The following is a 23,385-nucleotide window of genomic DNA, read 5'->3' as shown; positions in this document are numbered from 1 at the left end:
AGGTGGAAATAATTCCTACAAACACTGTCATTAGCCTATAGAATCACTGCCATTCCCTCTTTTTTAGTTCTTTTCTTATTAATTTTAGCATCCTGAGCTCCACAGATATCTGCTGCCATACCTTGACCTTGGGAATTAATATCACATCCACGCACTGGCAACATGAGATTATTAGTGTGAGAGATAAAACACATTGATAATCAAAAGGTGACATTAAAGCTAATGAAATCCAAATTAAAGTAAGTCTTTGAAAAAGCAATTAACCCACAGAGTCACAATGTGGCGGCAAAAGTGCATCTGGCACCTCCCAGCACCCTCAAATTGAGACTGGATGGATGTTTTCCTAGAAAATCTTCTTCGGCTAAAGACAAGCAATGAAATACCTACAGAAATTTTAGGAGAACATCATACACAGTATCCAACTAAATGACTCCAGAACAAGCAGGGCTTTGTGTGAAAGCTTCTGCTGGAGGCACACAGACAAGAACAATCCAAGGTGCTGGAAACAACAGGGAACATGCTCCAGTGGCTTGCCAAGCAGGCCTGGCATTCCCAGCTCTCCACTAGGAAATTAGTTCAGGGATAAATGATATAGAAACCACAGATCTGCCTCAGAAAGCTACCTCCTGTTCCCTTCCCTTGGCATTTCCTAATGGCAAAGGGAGTTGCCAGGCTACGCTGACTGAGCAGGTTCCCACAAGGCAGTATTTTCCAGTTCCAAGTCATTTATATGGAATAAGACCAGAGATATTAGCACACAAGTGGTTTTCCAAAGTTTCAAACAGATTTTAAAGGGCAGGAAGCCAGCTAGGAAGCTCGACCCTTCCCAAAGACCACGTTTATAGCAGGAAAACCATCTCTGCAAATTAAACTACTCCTGGAATGATTTCTGTGTTCACAGATCCCAAACCCTTTCATTTTCCCAAAAGGAGTGAGCCACGTGAGTAACCTTATCCCTAACTCCTGAACTCCAAAGAGACGGTACATTCCATGTGATTCCAAAGTCAGAGGGCAGCCACACCTAAAAATTTCCCTTTCCTGTGGCCACCTCCACAGCACGAGAGGAGTCCCAAGGGTCACAGGAAGAAAATCATTCCTCTGGATAACCTTTATTCTTGGACACAGTAGGAACCGAGTCACTGCCAAAGGATACTCTAACATGCACAGGACAAAAGAGGAAAAACCTTGGGACTTTTCCAGTTGTTTAAACTCCTGGCTGCCAGCACAAGCTACTAGGGAAAAAGAAAATTTAATAAATAGGAAAGTTAAAGAACACACTTGTCCACCTAGAAGGGACCACCCTGCACAGGGAAGCTTGTGAGAGAACAAGGCACATGGACACACTAACTGCAATTACAGCGTTTATCCTGGGATGACAGCCCTGTCACCACCACAAAAAGCTGCAACGAGACAAGATTCTACAGCAAAAATAGGTATCTTAAAGGCTTCACAAAACAGCTGGTAAGAGCCACCTGAACGAGGGAGTAAGGAAAGGACAGCTTTACCCATTTTCCATTTAAAGGTTGGCACCGGTGTCCCGAGATTCGCTCAGCCTACATGTGGTGTGCCCGCCAGGAAAGGTCCTTTTGTCCCCGGGATCACAAAGTCCCTCGGCTACACCTACGCTTGTCAGGGCTCCGCAGGGATCCTGCCGGGACCCAGCAGCATCCCAATGTTCCTCTGCAGCTTGCACTGGCAGGAATGTCACCTCCTTCATCGGGATCAACACCCTCGGCTCCGCTGCTGCCCAGATTGGCAGGGTGAGAGCCAAGTGCCCTCCCCTCCCACTCCTCCATGCCAGGCTCCAGCCAAATCCCATCGCCCTCGGCTCGGATTCCAAACGCGCGTCTTCAGTGTCAGCTTGGTTTTCTTCGTGGAAAGGGAAGTGTGTTTAACACACAGAAAAACACCTCTACCTACACACACGCGTGCTGCTGAGGGGATTTATTGAACAACTCCAGCAAGGCTGGGATTTAGGAGCACTTTTCCAGTACAAACACACCTCTTCCTACAAGACTGAATTTAACAGAAAGCTGATTTTCTCCGCTGGCCAAACACAGCCGTGGGTTTCTGCACCTTTTTTATCGACTGAGACACATAAAAATACACAACACCTGCCCAGCAGGAGTGGGGCACGACAACTTCAGCTTTCTGCCAGGATCATTGGGAAGAACATGGATTGAAGAAGCCTCTTCCAAGATTAAGGGAGAGGAGAGAAGGAGGTGGAGTCCATATAAACAATGCTGATAACTGGAATCGGGCAGGAATGCTTGCCCGAACACAGTGAGCTCCCGAGGTACTGGAAAACACCTCCAAAGCACCCACACCAGGCAGGACAAGCCGTCTCAGCCCTAAGGGTCCTGCTCCTGGAAAGGCGGGGATCAGGGCTGGGAAAAGAGGCGCCACCGCCAAAAGCCAGCCCTGAATTCCCGTGACATTGGCAGGAAACAATTAGCGGTAGGGCCACACCAGGAAAACACTTGCAGCCGATTCCAGCGCCGGTATCGGCGACAGAAGCGGCCCGTAAACAGTAGATAACGGGGAGCAGATAACTCGGATATCCCGTTCCCTGGGGCCCCCTCCATATCCCGCTCCTTAGGGGGCCCTCACATCCCATTCCTCAGCCCCTCCACACCCCATTCCTTAGGGCCCCCCTGGCCCACGCGGAGCCCCGAGGGGTGTGGGGGCCATGCCCGGCGCCTCTCACCAGAAGAACGTGTTGGTGCCGTCGTCGTACACCTCGGACTCGGTGCTGCGGCGGGGCCCGGCGCCGTCCCGCTCGGCCCCGGGTGCGCCGCCGTTGGGCTGCGCGGGGGGCGGCGGCGCCGGCGGCTGCTGCTCCTCCAGCGCGGCCTTGCCCACGTTCCCGCCGTGCGCCCGCCGCTCGCCGCGCCTCATGGCGGCGGGGGGAACCGGCGGCGGGGACGCACCGGCCGTGCGGAGGGGGCACGCCGGGGGGGACCCGGGCCGGGGCCGCGGCGGGCGGGGAAGGCCGGGCGGGAGGCGGGGCGCGGCGGGCGCGCGACCCCGCGTCGGCACGCGCGCGGGCCCGCCGGGCCCCGGGAAGGCCGGGCCCGGCGGGGCGTCCCCCCCGTTGCCGTGGCAACCGCGCGTGCCCGCTAGGCGGCGCCCCGAGGAGCCACCGCCTCCCCTCAGGGACGGGACCCCGCGGCCCTCAGGGCAACCCGAGTGCGGTAATTCAACAAAAATGTCTTCATTCCGCACGCTCCCACCGGAACCGTGCGGGGAAAAGCGCCCCTTGCCAGGCTGCCGTGCGGCTCTCGAGTATCCCACACTGGGTACCCCATCCCTGATGCCGTGGCTGTCCCGATTCCCGCGTCTTTGTGCCATGAAATGTTAAGTATCTGTTAAATACGTGCGGTTTGCTGGCAAAATAACAAAGCCTTTTTTTAAAAAACTTTCGCCTGGCAAAAGTTTATGTTCCCACCCGGAGGGTCTGGCCAGGGCTGGGGGTGCTTGCAGGGTGCCCCTGTGCCCTTGGATTTGAAGAATTCTAAAATTTCTCAGCGCTTCCCAAATTACCTTGGTCAGGCTCCTCATCCGGAATGTGCCATGCTGATCCCGGACGGCAGGCAGGGAGCTCCGGCTTTCTGGAAAGATCTTGGCACGGCAGCAAGCTCCAGGAATACTCTGTGGAACGAAGGCAAAGTCCTGTGGAAGCAGAGAAATGAAACAGGGAAAGAAATTAGAGGAAATATTTATAGGACAGCAAATAATCAAGATGACCTTTAAAGGTCCCTTCCCACCCAAAGCTATTCCATGGTTCTATGAAATACTGAAAGGGAGCAGGGTTAGACGGAATATTGTGAAGAAATCCTTCCCTGTGAGGGTGCTGGCACAGGTTGCCCAGAGAAGCTGTGGCTGCCCCATCCCTGGAAGTGTCCAACGCCAGGCTGGACGAGGCTTGGAGCAACCTGGGATAGTGGAAGGTGTCAGGGCCCATGGCAGGGGGTGCGACTGGACAAGCTTTAAGGTCCCTTCCAATCCCAACCACCCCAGGATTCTCGGATTCTGTGGAATAACGGAGCTGGCCACAGGAGGGCAGGAGCGGGCTGGGCGAGGAGCGGGCATACCCCAGCGGAACACAGTTCTGGCATCGATAAAGGACGTTTCTGTCTGCTCCACAATTCCCCTCTCCAGCCTAAAACACTCTCCTGCACATCTCACGATGCTTTATAAGAGCTGGAGGCACCCACCTTGTTCCAAGAGATCACAGAATATCCCGAGTTGGAAAGGATCCCTAAGGATCAGCCAGTCCAACTCCTGCCCTGTGCAGCCACCCCAACAATCCCACCCTGTGCCTGAGAGCGTTGCCAAACGCCCCCCGAGCTCCGGCAGCCTTGGGGCCGTGACCATTCCCTGGGGAATCTGTTCCAGTGCCCGACCACCCTCTGGGTGAAGAACCTTTTCCTAATATCCAGTCTAAGCCTTCCCTGCTTGGAGTGAGCACCCAGTACTTTAATTACAAGCAGGCCTTCACCTCGAACCTCATCCTCTGCTCTAACATATTGACTGTAGCTCCGGGGATACCCACAGATCCAGACAGACCGAGATTGGGATGAAAACAACCCCAGCTTTATGAAAAGACACAGACATCTGCTGCCATTTTAGCGCCTGAATCAGTGCCTTTGCACCCATGGAAGAGGAGCTCCCTGTCCAAAAGCATTGCTGCCAGGCAGGAGGTGGACAGCCTGTATCCAGACACAGTGGTTTCACGCACAAAACCCTTCTGCAGTCTCCTCAGGTGGGAATTACCATCTCCACATCCAGCCAGGACTAACAGGAGTGCTCCTGGAGCTTCCCTGCCAAAGCTCAGTGCAGGTCAAATCGCTGCCCACAGTAGCTGGAGTCCAGTGGGTTCAGGTGTGTGATCAACCCAGCAGCCACAGAGCTGATCACACCCAAAATAACTTCCTCTGCTCACACAGGGCTCGTGTGGCTCCCTCCCCAGTTTCAGTTTTTCCTGCTGCTGTCCTCAACCCCAGTCACCTGAGAGCAGCTAATGCAGAAGGAGAGGGAATCACTGCAAGAGGGACATCAACTTGCTCACCTGCCTTGCTGCAAATGCAGCTAAATCCTTCCCAGGCAAAACCAAATTCCTCCTAAACAGGAGCAGCAGCAGCAGCAGCATGGTCTCCTCCAAGTGCCATGAAAGATGCTGCAGGGGTTGGATATACCTCAGGCAAAGCCAACCTGCAGACACAGACTCACCTTCCCCGCTGGCTGGTGACATCCACGGGCTGTGGGAACTGCTGCTGGGTGCATGACCTCCTGGGCTGTCTGGAGAGCCAAGCCCTTCTCAGGAAGGAGAAGCAGGAGCGTGGGAGGTGTGCCCCAGCTGTTCCTCCCACAGGTAACCCCATTTCCCTGGAACAACGGCAGCGCTCCCATTGCAAAGGCCTTTGCCCTGCTGTCGGTGGAAAGCACCATCTGACAGGGCTTCACTCTCTCTGGGTAAACACACATACTCTCCCAGAGATAAAGCCCGTTTGCCGCTCCCAAGCCCATGGATCACCCCTGGATCACCCCTGGAAGGCTAAAGGTCTGCCCATACCTTGGTTTCACACACGGCAGGACATTGGGAGGACAACTCTTTTTTTTTTTTTCCCCCCCTGATAATCACCAGGTCTGTTTTGGCACCTGTTCAAGGCACTTGGCAAAACCACAGGATGATGGTGGCTTAAGTGGGAGCACCACCCTGAAAATGCAGGCTGCCTTTCCTAGCAGGACACAGCTGGATTACCACCCTGAGGACTTGGTTTCTTTTACAGCAGCCCACAGGAATGCTGTTGGAGGGCACAAGGGAATCCAGAGCAGTTATTGACCCTTCTGTTATTCCCAGGAAATGCTCTTCTTATTTGAAAATAAAAGCAGCAAACTCCACCCCCACAACCTCCCCAGGAAACAAGTGTAAGGCAAGATCTGGCTTACACATAACATTTTCACTCACTTTTTATTATAAGAGTTATTCCCTGTTCCAAGGCATACATCCAGATTGGAGTTGATTCCTTCTGCTCTGCTCAGGTGAAACCCTATCTGAACTTCTGCATCCAGCTCCAGGGTCTCCAGCACAGGAAGGACATCGACCTGGAGAGAGTCCAGAGGAGAGACACCAAGTTGGTCAGAGGAATGGAGCAGCTCTGCCATGAGGAAAGGCTGAGAGGGTTAGGATTTTTCAGCCTGGAGAAGAGAAGGTTTTGGGGTAACGTGATTGCCCCTTCCAGTACCTGAACAGAGCCTGCAAGGAATCTGGAGAGCGGCTTTGGACAAGGGCCTAGAGTGACAGGATAAGGGAGAATGGCTTCCCACTGCCAGTGGGCAGGGTTAGATGGGATATCGGGAAGAAATTCTTCTCTGTGAGGGTGGTGAGGCCCTGGCACAGGCTGCCCAGAGAAGCTGTGGAAGTGTTCAAGGTCAGGCTGACGGCACTATTACACATGGGGGGAAAACAGCACATGACTCCCACGGCTGTTTTACCAACCAGTGAGATGTCAAGAGGAGATTTCTAGAGCTTTCCAAAACTTCTGTCAATAGCTCCTTTTGGCCAGTTTATGGCACCACTTGGGGATGTCACAGGGTACAGCACACGGCCCTGGCACCACGAGGGGCAGAGGGGAAAGCAGCGCCCTGGAGCTGGCAGGAGGAACTCGGCACTGTTACCTGCGCTGGGCGGTTCTGGGCTTGCCACTCCTCTGGGCGAGGGTGAAGGGCAGCTCCCTCGCCTCCTCCTGATATCTGCCCACTGCCAGGCAGAGGCAGCTCCCTCCCAAAGCAGGCACGAGTGCCACACGGAAGCCACGGCACCGCTCGGTTCACGAGACCTCTGAGACCTCGGGCAAAGGAGTTGGGAAGGAAAACCACAGCGTGAGAGAGCCCAGGAGCCTCCAGCCCATCCTGCCCATCAGCCCTCTCCTGAGGGATCTGCCCTGAGGGGCTCCAGGACAGAGGGTCACCGAGGAAGGCTCTCTGCTTCACCATGCAGGTAGGAACAGAAACTGCCCTGACATTCCCAGGATGCTGCTTTTCAGCACCTGAGTACCGGTGGCTTGGAAACACAGGATACACTAACCTCCAATCTCTACCACCCATCTGCTTTCAGCCTTTAAGGTACAAAATTCCTGCCACAAGTGTGTGACAGGGAAAGCAGGATGTGCTGCCGGTCCCATGCACCATCCCAAGGTGCAGTGGGGTCACACTGGCCCCACATGTTGGTCCCAGAGATCAGAGGTGCCAGAGCACAAATCAAAGAAGGATGGTATGGATGGAGCTTATGTAAACCTAGGAATGAGCACTGCAGAGGTGACAGCCCCAGGTGTTCCAGGAGCACCTGGAATACAGTATGGGTGGAGGGAGAGCTATGATCTTTTTCTTTTCTAACTTGGAAGAAGAGATGCGGGTTTTTGGGTTTTTTTTCCTAGGAAAAGCCAGGCAAACTCTCCAAATTTAGGGCAGGTAGTAAAGGTACAGGTCTGTCTGTCCAAGCAAAGGCTGTCCCACTTCTCAGGAAGCCATGGGCTAAGGTGGAAGTGCTCCAAGGGAAGCTGTGTAAGAAACATCCTGGAGATAAGAGCAATTTGATCATCTCAGTGTGGGTGACAGGAAACACCCAACCCCACACCAATCCATGACTGGAAAGGAAAACAAGGATGCCAGATCCTATCCACGTCCTTGTCCTGACTTACTCACATGGGTGACTCTGTACCCAGCCCAAGGGTGCCTGCAGCCATTTCCCAGAAGGAACACTCAGGGCAGTGGGTTACCTGGCTGGGAACAAGAACCAATGATACCCTTTGGAGGCACGGAAACTCTTTTCAGCATGGAAATCCCTGCTTCCCATTGTGCCAGTCATTTTTACACCTTTGTACAGTTGCACCTCCACATCCTGTTCCAAACACAGGGCAGGAAGGAGTGAAACTGAAACTGTCCTTCCTGAAAGCAGGGATAGAGCCCAGGGTTTGTACAACCACTGCAGAGTCTGGGTGGCCTTACCTGCACCTGGTCCCACTGCCCTGTGAGGCCAGAGCACAGGTGCCACTGTCAGACAGTGTCCTTAATTCCCAGGAAAAAACATTTGGGAGTAGCAGTGATCCAAAGTCCCTGCCTGCTGAAGCCATCCCTGCCCACACATCCCTGCCTTCCCATCAAGAGCTGCAGGGGCAGGACAAGGGGGATAGCTTCAAACTGCCAGAGGGCAGGGTTAGATGGGATATTGGGAAGAAATTCTTCCCTGTGAGGGTGGTGAGGCCCTGGCATAGCTTGTCCTGAGAAGCTGTGGCTGTCCCATCCCTGGAAGTGTCCAACACCAGACTGGAAAGGCTTGGAGCAACCTGTGCCAGTGGAAGGTGTCCACACCCACAGCAGAAGGTGGAACTGGACAGGCTTTAAAATCCCTTCCACCCAAGCCACTCTGGGATTCTGGGATTCTATGCACACACCATATGGCCCCAAAAGCAAGCTGGGCACCTGCATGGCAGTCTGAGCCCCAGCAGCCACTGGGATGAATCCAACACCCCATTTGTGAGCCCACCTTGGAAACCTCTCAGCCTCTTCCCAAGGAAGCAGATGTGCTGGCTGGGATGCTCAGATGCCCAAGCAGGACCGTGCCTGCAGGTGTTTGAGTTGGGAGCTACCTGTGAACAGAAGGTGTTAAGATGAGGTGAAGGGACCAGCAGGTCCCTTCACCTCATCTTAAGCTTTATCGGGGACAGCAGCAGGAGAAAAAGTGTGCCAAGGTGGCATTAGGAACACCCCAAAATGTTCCCATACCCAAAGGATGGCTTCCCCTCCACATACATCCACAAGATCACAGGTGGCACTGGCAGGGAATTGCTGCAGGATGAGGCTGGTGCACATGCAGTCTGAGAGAAACCAGCCAAGCAGGAATGAGCTAATATGACAGCAGAGAGTGTGCCAGGCCAGATCCATGCCAGCATCGGAGTACTGGCAATGGGCAGATTCCTGAGAGGCTCCCACTCCCTGCCTTGTGCCCAGAGAGGGGCTCAGACTGGGATACAGGGAACTGCTGCACCCAGTCCTGCCCTGCAAACCTGGTTAGAACAGATGACAACACCAGAAGCCTCCCTTTGCCTCTTGTCATAAACTGGGGTGCCTTTTATCTAAGAGAAGTTCTGGTTCTTATTACAGCAGCAACTCTGGGGGAAAGCATCCCTCTTCTCAAGCCTTCCCACTTCTCCTTCTTGTCAGTCAGTCTCTTCATGGCTCTTGTGCTTTGGCTGATCCTGTGAGCAAGCATCTGGCAGAATATTTCAGCCCTTTCCTCATCTCGGCTCCTCTGTTCCCATGGCCTCATTCTCCAGTGAAAGCTCAGGATGCAGATCTTACATCAGGGCACAGTTACACCACCATGGCTCTGCTGCCAAGATTACGTCTGGAGGAACTCGTCTGGCTGGCAGCTCTTTTAGGTCACAGTATCTCTGGTGACACTGAGTGACAATATCCCCATCCCTGGCAGCTCCTTCCCACAGCTGCATCACCTTCCCTTGGGAACAGCGGTGTAACTGTTTGTGGGGACACATGACAAGTCACATCAAAGGGTGGGAAAAAACCCCACAGGGGCAGCTGATGGCTTAAGCTGAAAGAAAGCAGGGTTAGATGGGATACTGTGAAGAAATTCGTCCCTGTGGGAGTGCTGAGGCCCTGGCACAGGTTGCCCAGAGAAGCTGTGGCTGCCCCATCCCTGGAAGTGTCCAAGACCAGATTGGAGCATGAAGAACAGACTGGATGGGTGTGAAGGCCCTTTCCAATACAACATTCCAAGCAACATTCCATGATGCTTGCTTTGTGCTCCCCTACATCTGCACCCTTGGATGTCTGAGTGTAATTACCTGTCAACAAAAAGGTGGGAGCTGCACAGCCATCATCTCCAGAGCCACTGACACACAGGAGGAGAACACGGAAAAGCCAGAGCTCAAGCAGTATTTGGACAACACTCTTAGGCACATGGATGCTTGGGGTGGTCCTGTGCAGGGCCAGGAGCTGGATATCCTTGTGAGTCCCTTCCAACTTGGGATATTCTATGATTTTATGATCAGCAGCTCATCCTCCCCTCTTTGTCCCTTGGCTGCAGCCTGAGGCATCCAACACGTTTTCCAAGAACTTTATTCACCTGCTTTCTGGCAGAGTTGTACCAGCCTCCAAGTGCCCGTGCTCCACTCTCCCTGTACCTGAATTTAAACTACCTTTCCCACCCTCCCCAAAAAGCCAGCAGTGCCCTATCTGATAGGAACATCTGACAAATGGAAAAGGCTGATTAAAGCCCGTAAAATCCACTGTAGCAGAGAGAGAGGGTGAAAGGTGAACACCTCCCCAGCACATATGTCAGGGCATGAGGTGAAAGAGCTGAGGGAGGTTTTCTTCTCCTAATCCAGATCCCTCACAGCCCCAGAGCACCATTGTGCATGATGAGTTCTACCGGAGGCTGCACACCCTCCCCGGGTAGCAGTCCCTGCAGCATTCCTAAACACAAATCCCTGGCTGGTTTAGGAAGACCCCAAACTGGTGATCAGAAGCATGTGGGAGAAGGTTTCACACAAGCCTCCTCTTACTTTCCTCCCTGGGCATCTCTTCAAGGCTGCTGGAAGAGGAAAACACGGGATTTCCCAGGGAGTCTGCTGCAGCCTTCTCTTCACTGATTTTCTTTTCACCAGGATGAAATTCTGCTGACTCCCCGCAGAGAATCTGCTGTTGAGGACATGGACCCCTTTGCCTCCCCGGTAAGCTCTGCTCCTTCTGCATCTGCAGCGAGCCCAGCCCAGCTCAGAGAGGGGAAAAATCCCCATTTCCCTTGCTCATTCCCAGTTCCCCTCTACAGAGCCACAGTGAGAGTCCAAACCTCTGAGAGGCTGGAGCAGGGAAGGAGAGCTGTCAACTTTCCATCCCTAATAATTCCCTGCTGGTTTTGTGGGCAGAATGAAGAGAAATGGGATTTTGTCCTGGTGAGTGACATCCACGAAATGGGCAGTGAGAAGGAGATCAAGAGGAAGAAGTTTCTGGATGAGCTGAGCAAGAAGGGCTTCACCATCAAGGTGAGGGGCTGTAGGAGGAAAAGAAAAGGCAGCAGATACTTGGCCTGGCTTGGGCTCCTGCATCCCAGGAAATGGGAGAGGCCTGAACGATTGCACTGTTCACCACATCAGAGCTGGAAAATAACCCACTTGCTCAACCAGTGGAGAAAGACCCTAGCCCTTCCAGCTCTGGCCCTTCCCTGCACCTCTGGCTCTGTTTTAACAGCCCTTCTCTTCCCCTCACCAGAAAATTGAGGACACAAAGCTCTTTTATGGAGTCCGTGCCCCGCAGCACATCTTCTGGAAATACCAGTGTCTCCTGACAAACCCCAACAGCAGGCAGCAAAACTCCAGTGCCCACCAGGATGTCCCAGTGACCACCAGGTGGGTGCTGAGCTGATTTCCAGCCTCCTGTACTCACTCTTCTCCACACCAGCATCCATTTTCCAGCTCGGTTCACAGATGTGCCAGGCTTTCTATTTTCCACAGAACATTCCTTCACCTCCCACGTGCAAAGATGATGGCTTATCACTGCCCACATTTCTCCCTCCCTTGCTTCCCTGGATTTTAGTGCACACCTTCTCCTTTCTCTGTCCTGTTTTCCTCAGCCATACAACACAAGTCTGTATCCCAGAGCAGCCCTTAAGCAGAGTTTCTCCTTGTTCAGGATACGGGTCGTGCACTTCATCCTGCAGAACACTGTGACGTCCGACCTAGGTAAGGGAACGGGGATCACAGGGGTGATGCTCAGCCTGCATCTGCAGGAAGAATCCTGCCCAAGAATCCTGGGCACTGGCATCCCAGCTGCCTTGCCATCCTGGGGAGAATAGAAAAGGGGGGAACTCAAGTCAATTTGCTGTTGCATCCAGAGGCTGGGAGATTTGGACTGCAGGAATCAGCAGTTCCTCTTCTCCGTCTCCCCAGATCCCTAAGCCTAACCCTGTCCCTTCTGCTCTGCTCCCAGAGAAGCTGCGTGATCTGATGAAGAAGAAGGTGTTTGAGGCAGCCTTTCCCTTGCACAAGGTGAGGCCAAGCACACAGTGCCTGGGAGGAAAATCCAGAAGAGATGGAGGAGCAGGATGGGGTGGGGGGGACCGGTGGGTGACCGGGGCTGCACCAAGAGCTCACTGGGTGAAAGGCACGGCAAAGCTCCTGGCACCTGCCTTGGAGCTGTGCAGGGCATTAAGGGTGCCCTGATGTTCCTGCAACCAACCAACTTCTCTCCTCTCCAGAAAGAAGACATAAGGGAAATACTAAAGAAGAAGTGGGCTCGCTGGAGAGTTCTCTTTAAGGAGCAGCCAATTGAGGAGATCAGGTAACACAGGCACAAGAGGCAGATTTTTCTAACCAAGTGGTCCTACCTGAAACGCAGAGAGCTCAGTGCCCTTTGCCAGGCTCCTGCACTGTCTTAAAAATCATTAGTGCTCAAAAGCACTGGGCTGCCTCTGCAGCTTCCAGAGTTCTTAGCCTGAGGGTTATCCCTGTGGCTCTGAGCTCCATCTGCTAATCCTGCAGCATGAAACAACCCCCACGTCTGTGCAGACTTTAATGAACATGTTTGGTTTTCAGACACATTCAGAAGGCAGGAGAGGTGGGAACGGAGCATCAGTGCTGCACAGCCAGCCCAAGGCTGAACTCGGGGCAGTAAAGGCAACATGGGGCTCCTACAACCACATGAAATCCCAGGAAAGAGCACAGCTCTTGTCTTTGAAAACTAACTCCGTAGGCAGGGGCGGAAGGGCAAAAAGAACGTCTTACTTCATAAACCTGCCAAGGGGCTCTGGTAGAGAGGAGAGATCTTAAAATAGAGGTGCACCTCTGACAGCTGGCTGAAGTTAATTCCTCTGGGATACAGGGCTCCCCGTCCCTCAGTCAGTAGGTCATTTCTTATCCGTGACTCCAACCCGCTCCCCATGCCATAAAAACTGAGATACTGCCACCACGGGCATTTTCTAGTGACTCCCAACATCTGATCTCCTTTCTGGCTGTAATCCCAGCTCACCTTTCCTCCTAGGTGCTATTTTGGAGAGAAGGTGGCCTTGTACTTCGCCTGGCTGGGCTGGTACACCTACCTGCTGGTTTTCGCTGCCCTGGCTGGGCTGGCAACAGTCGCAGCTGGGGCTACTGTTTTCAGTTCCAGCCAGGTGAGGTAAGGCCCTTGGGAATGCCAAATGTACATCCCATTCAGCTCTGCAGGTGGCTCTGAGGAACCCTTGTCCCCCTTGGCTTCTCTTCCTCCTTTCTTCCAGCAAGGAGATCTGTGATGCCAACAACACCATCATGTGCCCGCTCTGTGACCAGAATTGCTCGTTCTGGGTTCTTTCAGACACCTGCACCTACGCCAAGGTAGGGAACCCCCTTTCCAGGGCAAGCTTGAGGTAAAGAATGGGGAAAACACTCCCAGCTCAGGCTGCTCCCACACCACTAAAGAGAAACCCCACTCCAGATCACAGTCTCCATCATCACCATGGAACATTTTACCAGTGACAAGCCCCAGTGTCCATCACCTTCCTGCATTTTGCCCTCCTGTAGCACCTTTACCTGTCTCAGGGGAGGTGAGCATGGCAAGACCGCAAGGTGCCACAGCCCCTGCACCTCAGTGCCCCACCACACTCTTCCTTCATCTCTTCCAGGTCACTCACATGATTGATAATGAGGCCACGGTGGTGTTTGCCATCTTCATGGCCATCTGGGGTAGGTGTCCATGCCTGGGTGCCCAGTACATGTGGTTGGGAGAGGGAGCAGAAGGTGAAAAATAGGACACCAACATAACTTCACCCTTTGCAGGGGGTTTTGTATCTCCTCTGCTTCCAGAGCCTTCAGCTCCCCTTCCAGACACAGCAAGAGACAAAACCATCCTGCTGATATCCTCCAGCTCCCCAAATATTCCTTACCTGAAGCTTGTTCTACCTGAAGCTTCTGCTCAGCATAGCCTCCCCAAAGGCACCCAGCAATTTCCTAGCAGCTGCCTGTAAATGGTTGCAACCACAGGAAGGAGGGGCCTCCAGACTCCTCCTCCACCTCCCCAAACCTCTGTACAGCTTCTTATTTGCTATGGAATGATGGAATCCCATTGCTGCCATAGTTGCACACTCATCTGGCTTTTCCATGGCCCTTTCCTTGACCAGCCACCACAGGAGTGGGTCGGGTGTCCCACCTGCAAAGCCACGGCACAGTCCTGACTGTGTCCATGGGCTGGGTCACACAGGGACATAATCAGGAGCATCAATCCAATTAACGTAAGGGGTGGTTGGAATTGGAGTTGGAGAGATATAGCCTTGCCAGGGTGCAGCGCAGGTACACCCATTGCACCTGAAAAGTGACTTATACCTAATTCCCTACTGACACTAGACCAGCCCAGTGAAAGCTCACTTGCACCATCCCCGTTCCCTCACTGCTGCCTGTCCAGGGCCCTTCCAGGTCACCAAGGTGCAGAGGGGACTGCCTGTCCTTCATGGCCCAAGGGCAGTCCAGACTGGTTTGCCATTCCTAAGTGTCACCTCACTTTCTCCTTCCCAATCCAGCCACTGTATTCCTGGAGCTGTGGAAGAGGGAGAGAGCCACTGTGGCCATCAACTGGGACCTGTACGGGTGGGATGAGGAAGAGGTGAGGACATCATCTTTCTTGCTTGGTGCTTCCCTTTTCAGGGCAGGAGTCACTTAGACCTAGAAAAGACACATCAGAGGGATCCCTTGCCCAGACTGAACTCAGTCAGGCTTGGCCACACTCTTGTGGGTTGGGTGCGCACCTCTGCCCTTCTCCAGCACTGCTTATCCCGTATGTCCACTGACCCAAGGGGATAAAGCACTGCTGGGTCCTTTCTTTCCCATTTCTTTCCCATTTTTAATTTTCTTTTTTTTTGTTAAAGGAGGAGCTGGCTCTGCAGCTGATCAATAACTCTCAGCACGAACCCCGGCTGTACCAGCACTCCTACTTGCGCAGCACCATCGTCCTCGTCTTGGCTGTGCTGATGGTACGTGCCCGGTGACAATGGGAACCTTTGGTTTAAGGGTGCATGGACCAAAGGAGCAAAGGCACAGACCAGGTTTTTAGGGCAGTTCCATGCCCATCACAAGGATCCTGGGGCTTCCTCATGCTCACACCTCACTGTGCTGATGGCAGGGCCACCCACCCTTCAGGGACATGGGCTGAAGGCTCTGCTCTTGCCATGTGGATCAAGGCAGTGACACAGAGGGCAGGAAGAGGCAAATCCCAATGCGTTTGTCCCCAGTGTGGGTCAATAGAGACTGGTTCAGGTGGAGACATAGAATCCTGGAATTATAGAATGTTAAGGGTTGGAAGGGACCTTACCTAGTCCCAAGCCCCATGCCATGGGGAGGAACACCTCCCACTACCCCAGGTTGCTCAAGGCCTTGTCCCACCTGACCTTGGACACTGTCAAGGCTGGGGCATTTGCAACATCCCTGGGGAGCCTGTTCCAGTATCTCCCCACCCTCACAGGAAAGAATTTCTTCCTAACATCCAGCCTAAATTTCCCCTCTTTCAGCTTGTACCCGTTACTCCTTGTCCTATCACTACATCCACCTCACAGGCTTGTCCACCGAAGGGTGCTGGTTTGCCTTTGAGGCCACATCCAGGGCCCTGCTGAGGGGGCCATCAGGTGCAATGGAGCACATGCCCTCGGTGGCTCCTGACCCCTCTCTCCCTCTCCACAGATCGTGGTGCTGATCGGCATTGCCCACGCACTCGTCATCTACCGGGCGGTGGCCATGGCACTGTTCACGCAGAGCGAAGTGAACCTGCTGAGCAAGCACGCCGACACCATCGCCGTGATGACGGGGGCCGTGCTGCACTACGTCACCATCGTCATCATGACCAAGGTGAGGAGCCACAGGGGATGTCTGGCAGGATTTCTCCACGGCCAGCCCCGCCCCCTGCTCATGGTATCCCTCTGTCCTGCAGGTCAACTGGCAAGTGGCCCTCTTCCTCTGCAGCCTGGGTAAGGGAAATGGGGTGTGTCCCACCTGCAGCACCCTTTTGTCCCTGAGCACAGCCAGCCTCCCAGCCCTTTCCCTCCCTCCACCAGCACAAGGCAGCTTCCAGGCAGCTCCAGACAGGGAGGCCAGCAGCCACCCAGCACACACCTGTGGCCCACATGCTGTCCCACAGCCAGTTTTGCAGGGACAGTCACCCTACAGGGCTGAGACCTGGCATGAGCAGGAAGCCACCCCAGCTCCTGGAGAGGTCACAACATGGATTTCCTCCCAGCTCTAAGGCCCCTTCTCCCCCAGCTCATGGCTCTGAGGGACCTCCCTGCTTGGCTGGAATCACATCCATCAGATGGCTCAGGCAGGGAAGGCTTCACAAGGGGCAGAGACACCCTCTGGACCTCCAGAGCTGTGGTGGTACCCATGGAGGAGCAGGGCAAGGTCCCACTGCTCTATGACCAAGCCCCTGGGCATTTCTCTCTTTCCTAGAGAAACCACGGACCTTCTCTGAGCAGGAGAACAACTTCACTGTGAAGATCTTCATCTTCCAGTTCTTCACAAACTTCTCCTCGCTCATCTACATCGCCTTCTTCCTGGGACGGTGAGTGGAGAACACAGGGCAGCCAGGGTTTGGGATGAATGCTCCCAAATCTCCCCAGGGTGTATGGACAGCCCAGCCCCTCTGCCCTTCCCACCAGGCACAAGGACCCCATTTGGGACTCAGGAGGGCCATGACCCCATAAGTATCACTGTTGCTTCCTTGCTTAGGATCAATGGCCACCCAGGGCACTACGTGCGCATTGCTGGCCACTGGAGGCTGGAGGAGGTGAGGCACCCACTCTCTGACCCCACGAACAACTCCTCCTCTTCCTTTCCCTACTACCCAGGGAATCTCTGGGAAGCCCAGCTTTCTCCCATAGCACCTGCCAAAGGGTCCCTCAGGCCCACCCACCCACCCTGTTTGCAGGGCACAACCCCTGTCTTGTTGTCCCCTCCAGTGCCACCCCAGCGGCTGCATCACCGACCTCTTCATCCAGATGGCTGTCATCATGCTGCTCAAGCAGACCATCAGCAACATCATGGAGTACCTCATCCCGTAAGCTTCCCACACTGATACTTCCCAGAGATGAACCCTGGTCTTTTTCCTTTTCCCCTTCCTCCAAGGATGTGCTGGCAGCAGCCCAGCCCCGCAGGCAGCCACACAAATCCCTCTCTCCCACTGCAGCTGGGTATCCCACCAGCTACGGAAGAAGAAAAAGTCCCCCAAGAAGAGAAGTGTGATGTTAGGAGAGGAGGAGGAGGCAGAGGACCCCTGCAAAAGGCAGTGGCTGAACAACTACGAACTCAACGAGGTCAACGTCTTCAGCTTGTTCAATGAGTACTTGGAGATAGGTACGTGGAGCAGATCCTTGTGCACTCCTTGGCTGGGGAGTGACAGATGCCAGGGAGTCCATACACGGGCAAGGAGCCACAACTCCACACCCTGCCCTGCTCTGAGAGCCCTGGGACACCAAGATCATTTCCAAAACAGAGAGCAGGAAACTATGCTAGCCTTTGGCCCTGCCTTGGACCTTCCTCTCCTTCCAGGGCCACGGCTGTAACCCCAGGGTGTGCCTGTGACTGACTGGCTCAACTATCCCCACAGATCCCACTCTCTGACAGCCCTGTGAGAGCTGTGTGTTCCCAAGACGTGGCTATCTCCCCCTTCCACCCCTGCAAACCCCTCTGACCCAAGCCACAAAGCAGGACAAACCCAGACAGAGGGGGACGTCCCCTCTGCAGTGGATTCACACCAGCACCTGGTGTTTCCCCCTCCAGTGATCCAGTACAGCTTCACCACCATCTTCGTGGCAGCCTTTCCCCTGGCCCCACTGCTGGCCCTCATCAACAACATCATCGAGATTCACATGGACGCCATCAAGATGATGCGGCTGCGCCGGCGCATGGTGCCCAGAAAGGCCAAGGACATCGGTGAGAGGGGTCCTGCAGCACCAGGCTGAGCCCTTGAGCACCCCATGGCCATGGGACAGCGCAGGGAGAGCCACAAGTCGGAGAAGGACAAGCTGCTTCAGACTCTGCCAGAGGCTGAAGGGCACCTTGGAGGCTCCTTCCTTGACCTGGCCATGCTAAAGCTGTCCCTGAGCTGGAATGGTGGCAGAGAGCTGGCAGAGGGACCTCACCGGCTGCTCTTCTCCCACAGGGATCTGGCTGCAGGTCCTAGAGGCCATTGGCACCCTGGCTGTCATCGGGAATGGGCTGGTGATCGCCATCACCTCCGACTTCATCCCTGTGCAGGTCTACAAGTACATGTACAGCCCCTGCACAAGGGAGAACCACACCAGCATGGAGTGAGTTCAATTCCAAGACAGTCCCTGTCCACAGCATCCCCACGGCCCTGTCCCCACAGCTGTGTCCCCTCCTGCCTCAGTGCCACCACTGCAGGAGCATGAGACAGCTGAGCTGTCACCCAGAGTGAGGTGGGGGGGAAAAGAGAGCAGAGGAACGTTCCCACAAGGCATCATCACATCATCCCTGTGGTGGGTAAACGGACTGGAAAGGGAAGTGTGTAATATTGGAGGGCTACAGGATTCCCAGGATGCAGGGACATGCTCTCTCCTGCCCTCCCCCCATTTCTCCAAGCCTTGGCTGACTGGCCCAGTTCACTCAAACACGACACAAGCCTCTGAGCCCTCCATTTCCACCAGGCTTTGTGAAAGTGGGCAGTGAGAGCCCTAGGAGGGTTATGCTTCCCCAGAACAGGAGAGTACAATCCATGCTCAACCCAGTCTTTCCCCACAGCTGCTCCACCGGGTACATCAACAACAGCCTCTCCATATTCCACATCCAGGACTTCGAGCCCCACACCAAGGTGCTGCCAGAATTTAATGGGGTCCAAATCAAGGAGTGCAGGTAAGAGCAGCCCCTGCCAGCCCCTGCCCCTCACCTTGACATCCAGGCCAGAATGGAATAGCCTTGGCTGGCACCGACGGAGCTGTGCTGCAGGTACCGGGACTATCGGAACGCTGATGACTACACCTACACCATCCAGTTCTGGCACATCTTTGCAGCCCGGCTCGCTTTCCTCATCCTCTTCGAGGTGAGCACCCAGGGAGGCAGGAGAGGGCTGGAAAAGGGGTTGGATCTGTGCCTCATGCCCAGGCTGGGAGCCCTTGACTGTCTTTGCTTCCCACAGCACGTGGCTCTGTGCGTAAAGCTGATCGCAGCCTGGTACATCCCCGATGTCCCCCAGAAGGTCAAGAATCAAATTCTGAGGGAAAAACACAGTAATCTCCGTGACGAACTGAGGTGGGTGATGCCCTGGAAGGTGTCAGGGGTTGTCAGGTTTCAAGATCTGTCTGCTCTGGAGCCACTTTTCCTTCAGAAAAAGAAAAGCTCTAAGTTAAAAAATGAACTGATTTTGCCTAGGGAAGGACTTTTCCCAGGTTTTCCATCTAAACTTTGTTTAAAGAGAAAGGATTAAGTATTTCAGTGGGAAACAGAACCATTTTGTAGTTGTGCAACAAACCCCTGTGCTGCTGTCCTATAGTGACTAAGCTGTGCTCTGGGAAGAGCTCAGCCTGACCTCCCTCCATGGCCACCTATAATCCCAGCTGCCACCCATAATCCCAATGGGAGCAGAGAGCAGGGTTCAGGAAACACCTCTCGTGGTTTGACACTGGCCAAACTCCAGGCACTCACAAAAGCCGCTCTTTCACCCTCCCCTGCCACAGCTGGGCAGAGGAGAGAAAAAATTAACAAAGAGTTCATGAACTGAGATAAAGACTTGGAGAAAACACTCCAAGGGCAAAACAGGCTCAACTTAGAAGTACAAAGTGAATTTATTACTAACAAAATCAGAGGATGATAATGAGAAGTAAAATAAGCCTTTAAAAACACCTTTGCTTCCCCCAACCATTCCCTCCTTCCCATTGACAGTGCAGGGGATAGGGCATGGGGGTTTTGGTCAGTTTGTCACCCAAGGTTTTCTTGTGCTGCTCAGGGAGAGGAGTCCTTTCCCACAGGAGAGAGTTCTCTGCAACCCTCTCCACCATGGCTCCAATTTCACAAGCAGGAGTCCTCCCAAAACCACTGCAACGTGAGTCCCTCTCATGGGTACACAGTCCTCCCAAAACTGCTGCAGTGTGGGTCACTCTTCTACTTATCCCTCAAGGAAAGGATGCTCCAGCCTGGAAGCAGGGCCACCCTCTCCACCAGATTTTTCAGTGGATCACAGCCCCCTCCAGGCATCCACCCACTCCAGCCTGGACGTCCCCCAACACGGGCTGCAGGTGGATTTCTGCATCCCCCATGGATCCCCACGGGCTGCAGGGGCACAGCTGCTTCACCGTGGTCATCACCATGGCCTGCAGAGGAATCTCGGCTCTGGTGCCTGGAGTGCCTCCTCCCCCTCCTTCTGCACTGTCCTTGGTGTCACCATGTTGTTTCCCTCGCATGTTCTCACCTCCTCCTCTCCCTCTGGCTAGAAAAAAAACCTGTGCCCCTTTTTGTTTTCATTTTCTTCTTAAATACATTGTCACAGAGGCGTAATCAACACCTCTAATTGGTCCAGCCTTGGCCAGCAGCATGTCCATCTTCCAGAGCATCAGGGACTGGCTCTGCCAGACATGGTGGAAGCTTCCAGCAGCTTCTCACAGAAGCCACCTCTATGCACCCCTGCTACCAAAAACCAGGCTGTGCAAAAACAACCCAACACCACACTGTCACAGCTTTCCTTCTCTGCCTTCCTATTGACTGTGGGATTCCCCACAAACAGGGGTTTTCCACAAACAGCCTGTCATCCTTTCTCCATCTGTTTTGGAGAAGAGGCCCTGTTCCTACTCGGAATGTTTTTCCACACTTCCCAACTCAGACAGTTCCCAATGTCTCTCTCTTCTCTCCCCAGCATGATGGAATACTCCACCGAGGTGTAGCCACCGCTCACCAAGGAGAAGGAGAACATGGACTCGAGCCCCTTTCCCAGCCTGGCGGTGCCAGGGGTGCCAGATGAGCCCCACGACACGGTGCCACATGTCCCATCTGGGACTGAGCTGGACTTGAGCTGGGAAGTGATGACAAGACAGTGGCTTCACAGGAGCAGACTGCTTTCCAACTTGGGAAGGAAGGATGCTGGGGCAGAGCCGGGATGTGCCTCCCTATCACAGGGAGTGGCTGGGACAGAGCTGTGGTGCTGGGGACAAACCCAGGGGCAGCACCCGGCTTCTGGGCTGCAGGAGATGACCTGGGTCCTTGTCACTCACTTCCTTAAGCACAGGAAACACCACGCACCTCATTCCAGGCTCCCTCTCCAGCCCTTATTTTGTACTTTGGCCTTGGGCTCTTTTTCCACTGCCTTCCCTGACCTCCTCACTCTCACACCACTGGGGAACTTGAGACCCTCTTTCACCAAACTCCTCCCCGGCATGACTCTCACATGGCTCCAGCTCTGCCCTGGTGTCTCCATGGACATTGGAAAAATGCCGTTGTTATCTTGTGTCTAGCTCCGGGCTCAGCTGGGTCCTGAGACTTGTTCCTGGCTCAGCTGCCACCAGCCTTCGGTAAATAAACACAACATCCACATGGACACACAGACCATCAGCTGCTGTCTGGTATTGCTCCTGCCTTCCTCTTCTGCCATCCCAAATCATCCCCCAAAACCTTTCCTTGTCTTAGTGGGGACAATCACAGGTGGGAGCTGTGCCCACTCCAAGGGCTGTGTGGGAGCTGGCTGGTGGGACACCAGGATTTGGCCATGAACAGTGGGAACACAGCCTGGTAAATGTGCCGGGATAATGGAAATACCTGGGGGAAATGGGAAAAACACAGCAAATCCCAAATGATAGGGTTATCCCACCTTTTCCTTTAGAGACACCACTACTGGCTGGCCCCCCCTACTCCAGACAGAACGTGTTTGTCTGCAGCAGGAATGGGGTGACACCCCAGGACTGGACAGGTGCCACAGCTCAGGGGGTTCTGATAGGGGATCCCAGAGGCAAAACTGGGGGGAAGCCCCCTCCTTTCCCACTAGTAGTTACCCCAACCTGGCTGGACCACCCTGACACTGCCTGTGTCCACAGAGACTTCCCAAGGTGTTGGTCCTGGGGCCTGTGCCCTGGAGGTGACACACCCCAGTCAGGACTGCAGGGAAAGGCACCAGGGTTAACTCAGCCTCAAAACTTTGCTCCCAAGAGCATGGAAAGCCACTAACCATCCCATAGGGAATGAAAAGGAGCTTGCTGAGCCCTCGGGCTTGTCCTGTTTTTGCACCACTGTGACCAAAACTGCCTCTGCTCCTCCATTTAATTTATGTACCACAGGGATAACCCTGATAGACAATAAACGTATTATCAGCTCCTGATTTGCTCCCAAGCCCTGCCATCCCCAGAACCTGGGCTTGTCCCATGCGATCCTTCACCTTCCCACAAATCCAACAGATTTACACTGGATTTTACAGCTGATGAATCACAGTGCCCATGACAAGCGGGCAGCCCTCAGAAAGGACTGCTCCAACACCTGCTGCCCCAAACACACAAGCCAGTGGCTGTGGGGTCCAGGAGCTGGGGATTCTCCCCAGAAATACAACAGGGTTCCCTCTGTCTCTTTCCCTCCCACAACAAGCCAGCAGCACTGGTAATTTATATCCTAAACAATGAGGAGTCCGAGTCGGTGTGTTTCTCCATGGGAACAGGCCCACAGACCTACCCGTGACCTGTACATGTTTATTTATATATGCATAGTTACTCAATATCCATCTACATAGATATATTATTAAATGTAATGCTATATTATTATTAAATATATGCATATATATATGTGTATATATATAAATACATACACTGCACCCATGGCCCTCCTCTTCCCTTTCTAGCCTCACATCACGTGCTGGTTGATGCTTTTGTGGCTCGGACTGGTGTTTGTCCAGAGGCTGCCGGTGCTGCTGTCACCACATCCATGCCCGGGGCATGCCGAGGCTCTAATCACCTCCATGGTAATTAGCACAGGGGATGCTTTCCACCAGGGGCCACGGCAGGATCCAGCTCCCCACGGCCAGCGTCAGCCGGAGCAACCACTTCCAGCACCAGCTTCATCTGGCAAAAAGGCTCTAAAGGCACAGAGAGAAGGAAAGGGAGGAGAAGGAACCAAACACGATGCCCACAGGCACATCTGATGGCTGGCAAAGGCTTCTTCTTGCCCAGACACCTCTGTGGGCTCTTCCAGCCATGGAAAACCAGGGGCTCCTCCTTCGCCCCCAAGTCTTGGGAGGCGATCCCACACCTGCTGGGTATGCTGCTGTCCCCCCCCTCTTCTCTCTTTTTTCCCCTCTCTTTTCCCCTCCCCGGAAGCCGGAGTTGTTGGATTTTTCCCCGGCAGGTTCAGGTGGAGGTGGAGCAGT

At 54.0% G+C, this 23,385-nt stretch overlaps 2 protein-coding genes across 3 annotated transcripts in view; one reads left to right on the top strand and one right to left on the bottom strand.

Moving 5' to 3' along the window:
• PTDSS2 (phosphatidylserine synthase 2) overlaps positions 1-2,898 on the bottom strand; it is a 29,891-nt gene extending 26,993 nt beyond the window's left edge. The window contains exon 1 of one of the 2 annotated variants that reach the window (XM_005528984.3): positions 2,708-2,898. In XM_005528984.3, coding sequence (XP_005529041.1) covers positions 2,708-2,898 — 191 coding nt within the window. Of the gene's footprint in view, positions 1-1,505; positions 1,643-2,707 lie in introns of those variants that run through there. The other variant, XM_088057783.1, reaches the window with a different exon arrangement.
• Positions 2,899-6,802: 3,904 nt separating this feature from the next.
• ANO9 (anoctamin 9) lies at positions 6,803-21,487 on the top strand. Its single transcript, XM_088057889.1, has 24 exons — positions 6,803-7,003; positions 10,689-10,754; positions 10,950-11,066; positions 11,293-11,429; positions 11,713-11,762; positions 12,010-12,068; positions 12,278-12,360; positions 13,060-13,194; positions 13,295-13,391; positions 13,679-13,739; positions 14,570-14,652; positions 14,915-15,019; positions 15,723-15,887; positions 15,970-16,006; positions 16,485-16,596; positions 16,764-16,821; positions 16,994-17,091; positions 17,221-17,387; positions 17,814-17,966; positions 18,196-18,343; positions 18,795-18,905; positions 18,999-19,092; positions 19,189-19,301; positions 20,899-21,487. Exons 1-24 carry the CDS (start codon positions 6,998-7,000, stop codon positions 20,924-20,926), a joined length of 2,283 nt encoding a protein of 760 aa, XP_087914015.1. The 5' UTR covers positions 6,803-6,997; the 3' UTR covers positions 20,927-21,487.
• Positions 21,488-23,385: the final 1,898 nt, after the last annotated feature.

Source organism: Pseudopodoces humilis, chromosome 7 (genome assembly GCF_049639895.1).
Source record: "Pseudopodoces humilis isolate 2021_Gansu_Grassland_sample_001 chromosome 7, ASM4963989v1, whole genome shotgun sequence".
In the NCBI taxonomy this organism is placed as follows: domain Eukaryota; kingdom Metazoa; phylum Chordata; class Aves; order Passeriformes; family Paridae; genus Pseudopodoces; species Pseudopodoces humilis.
Note: the sequence above shows the minus strand (reverse complement) of the source record. Positions and strands in the feature narration are given on the sequence as shown.

Coding starts and splice junctions, on each gene's coding strand:
- ANO9 (XM_088057889.1), top strand. Junction 14,653..14,914: donor ACGGGTGGGATGAGGAAGAG/GTGAGGACATCA, acceptor TTTTTGTTAAAG/GAGGAGCTGGCTCTGCAGCT. Junction 17,092..17,220: donor ATCATGGAGTACCTCATCCC/GTAAGCTTCCCA, acceptor CTCCCACTGCAG/CTGGGTATCCCACCAGCTAC.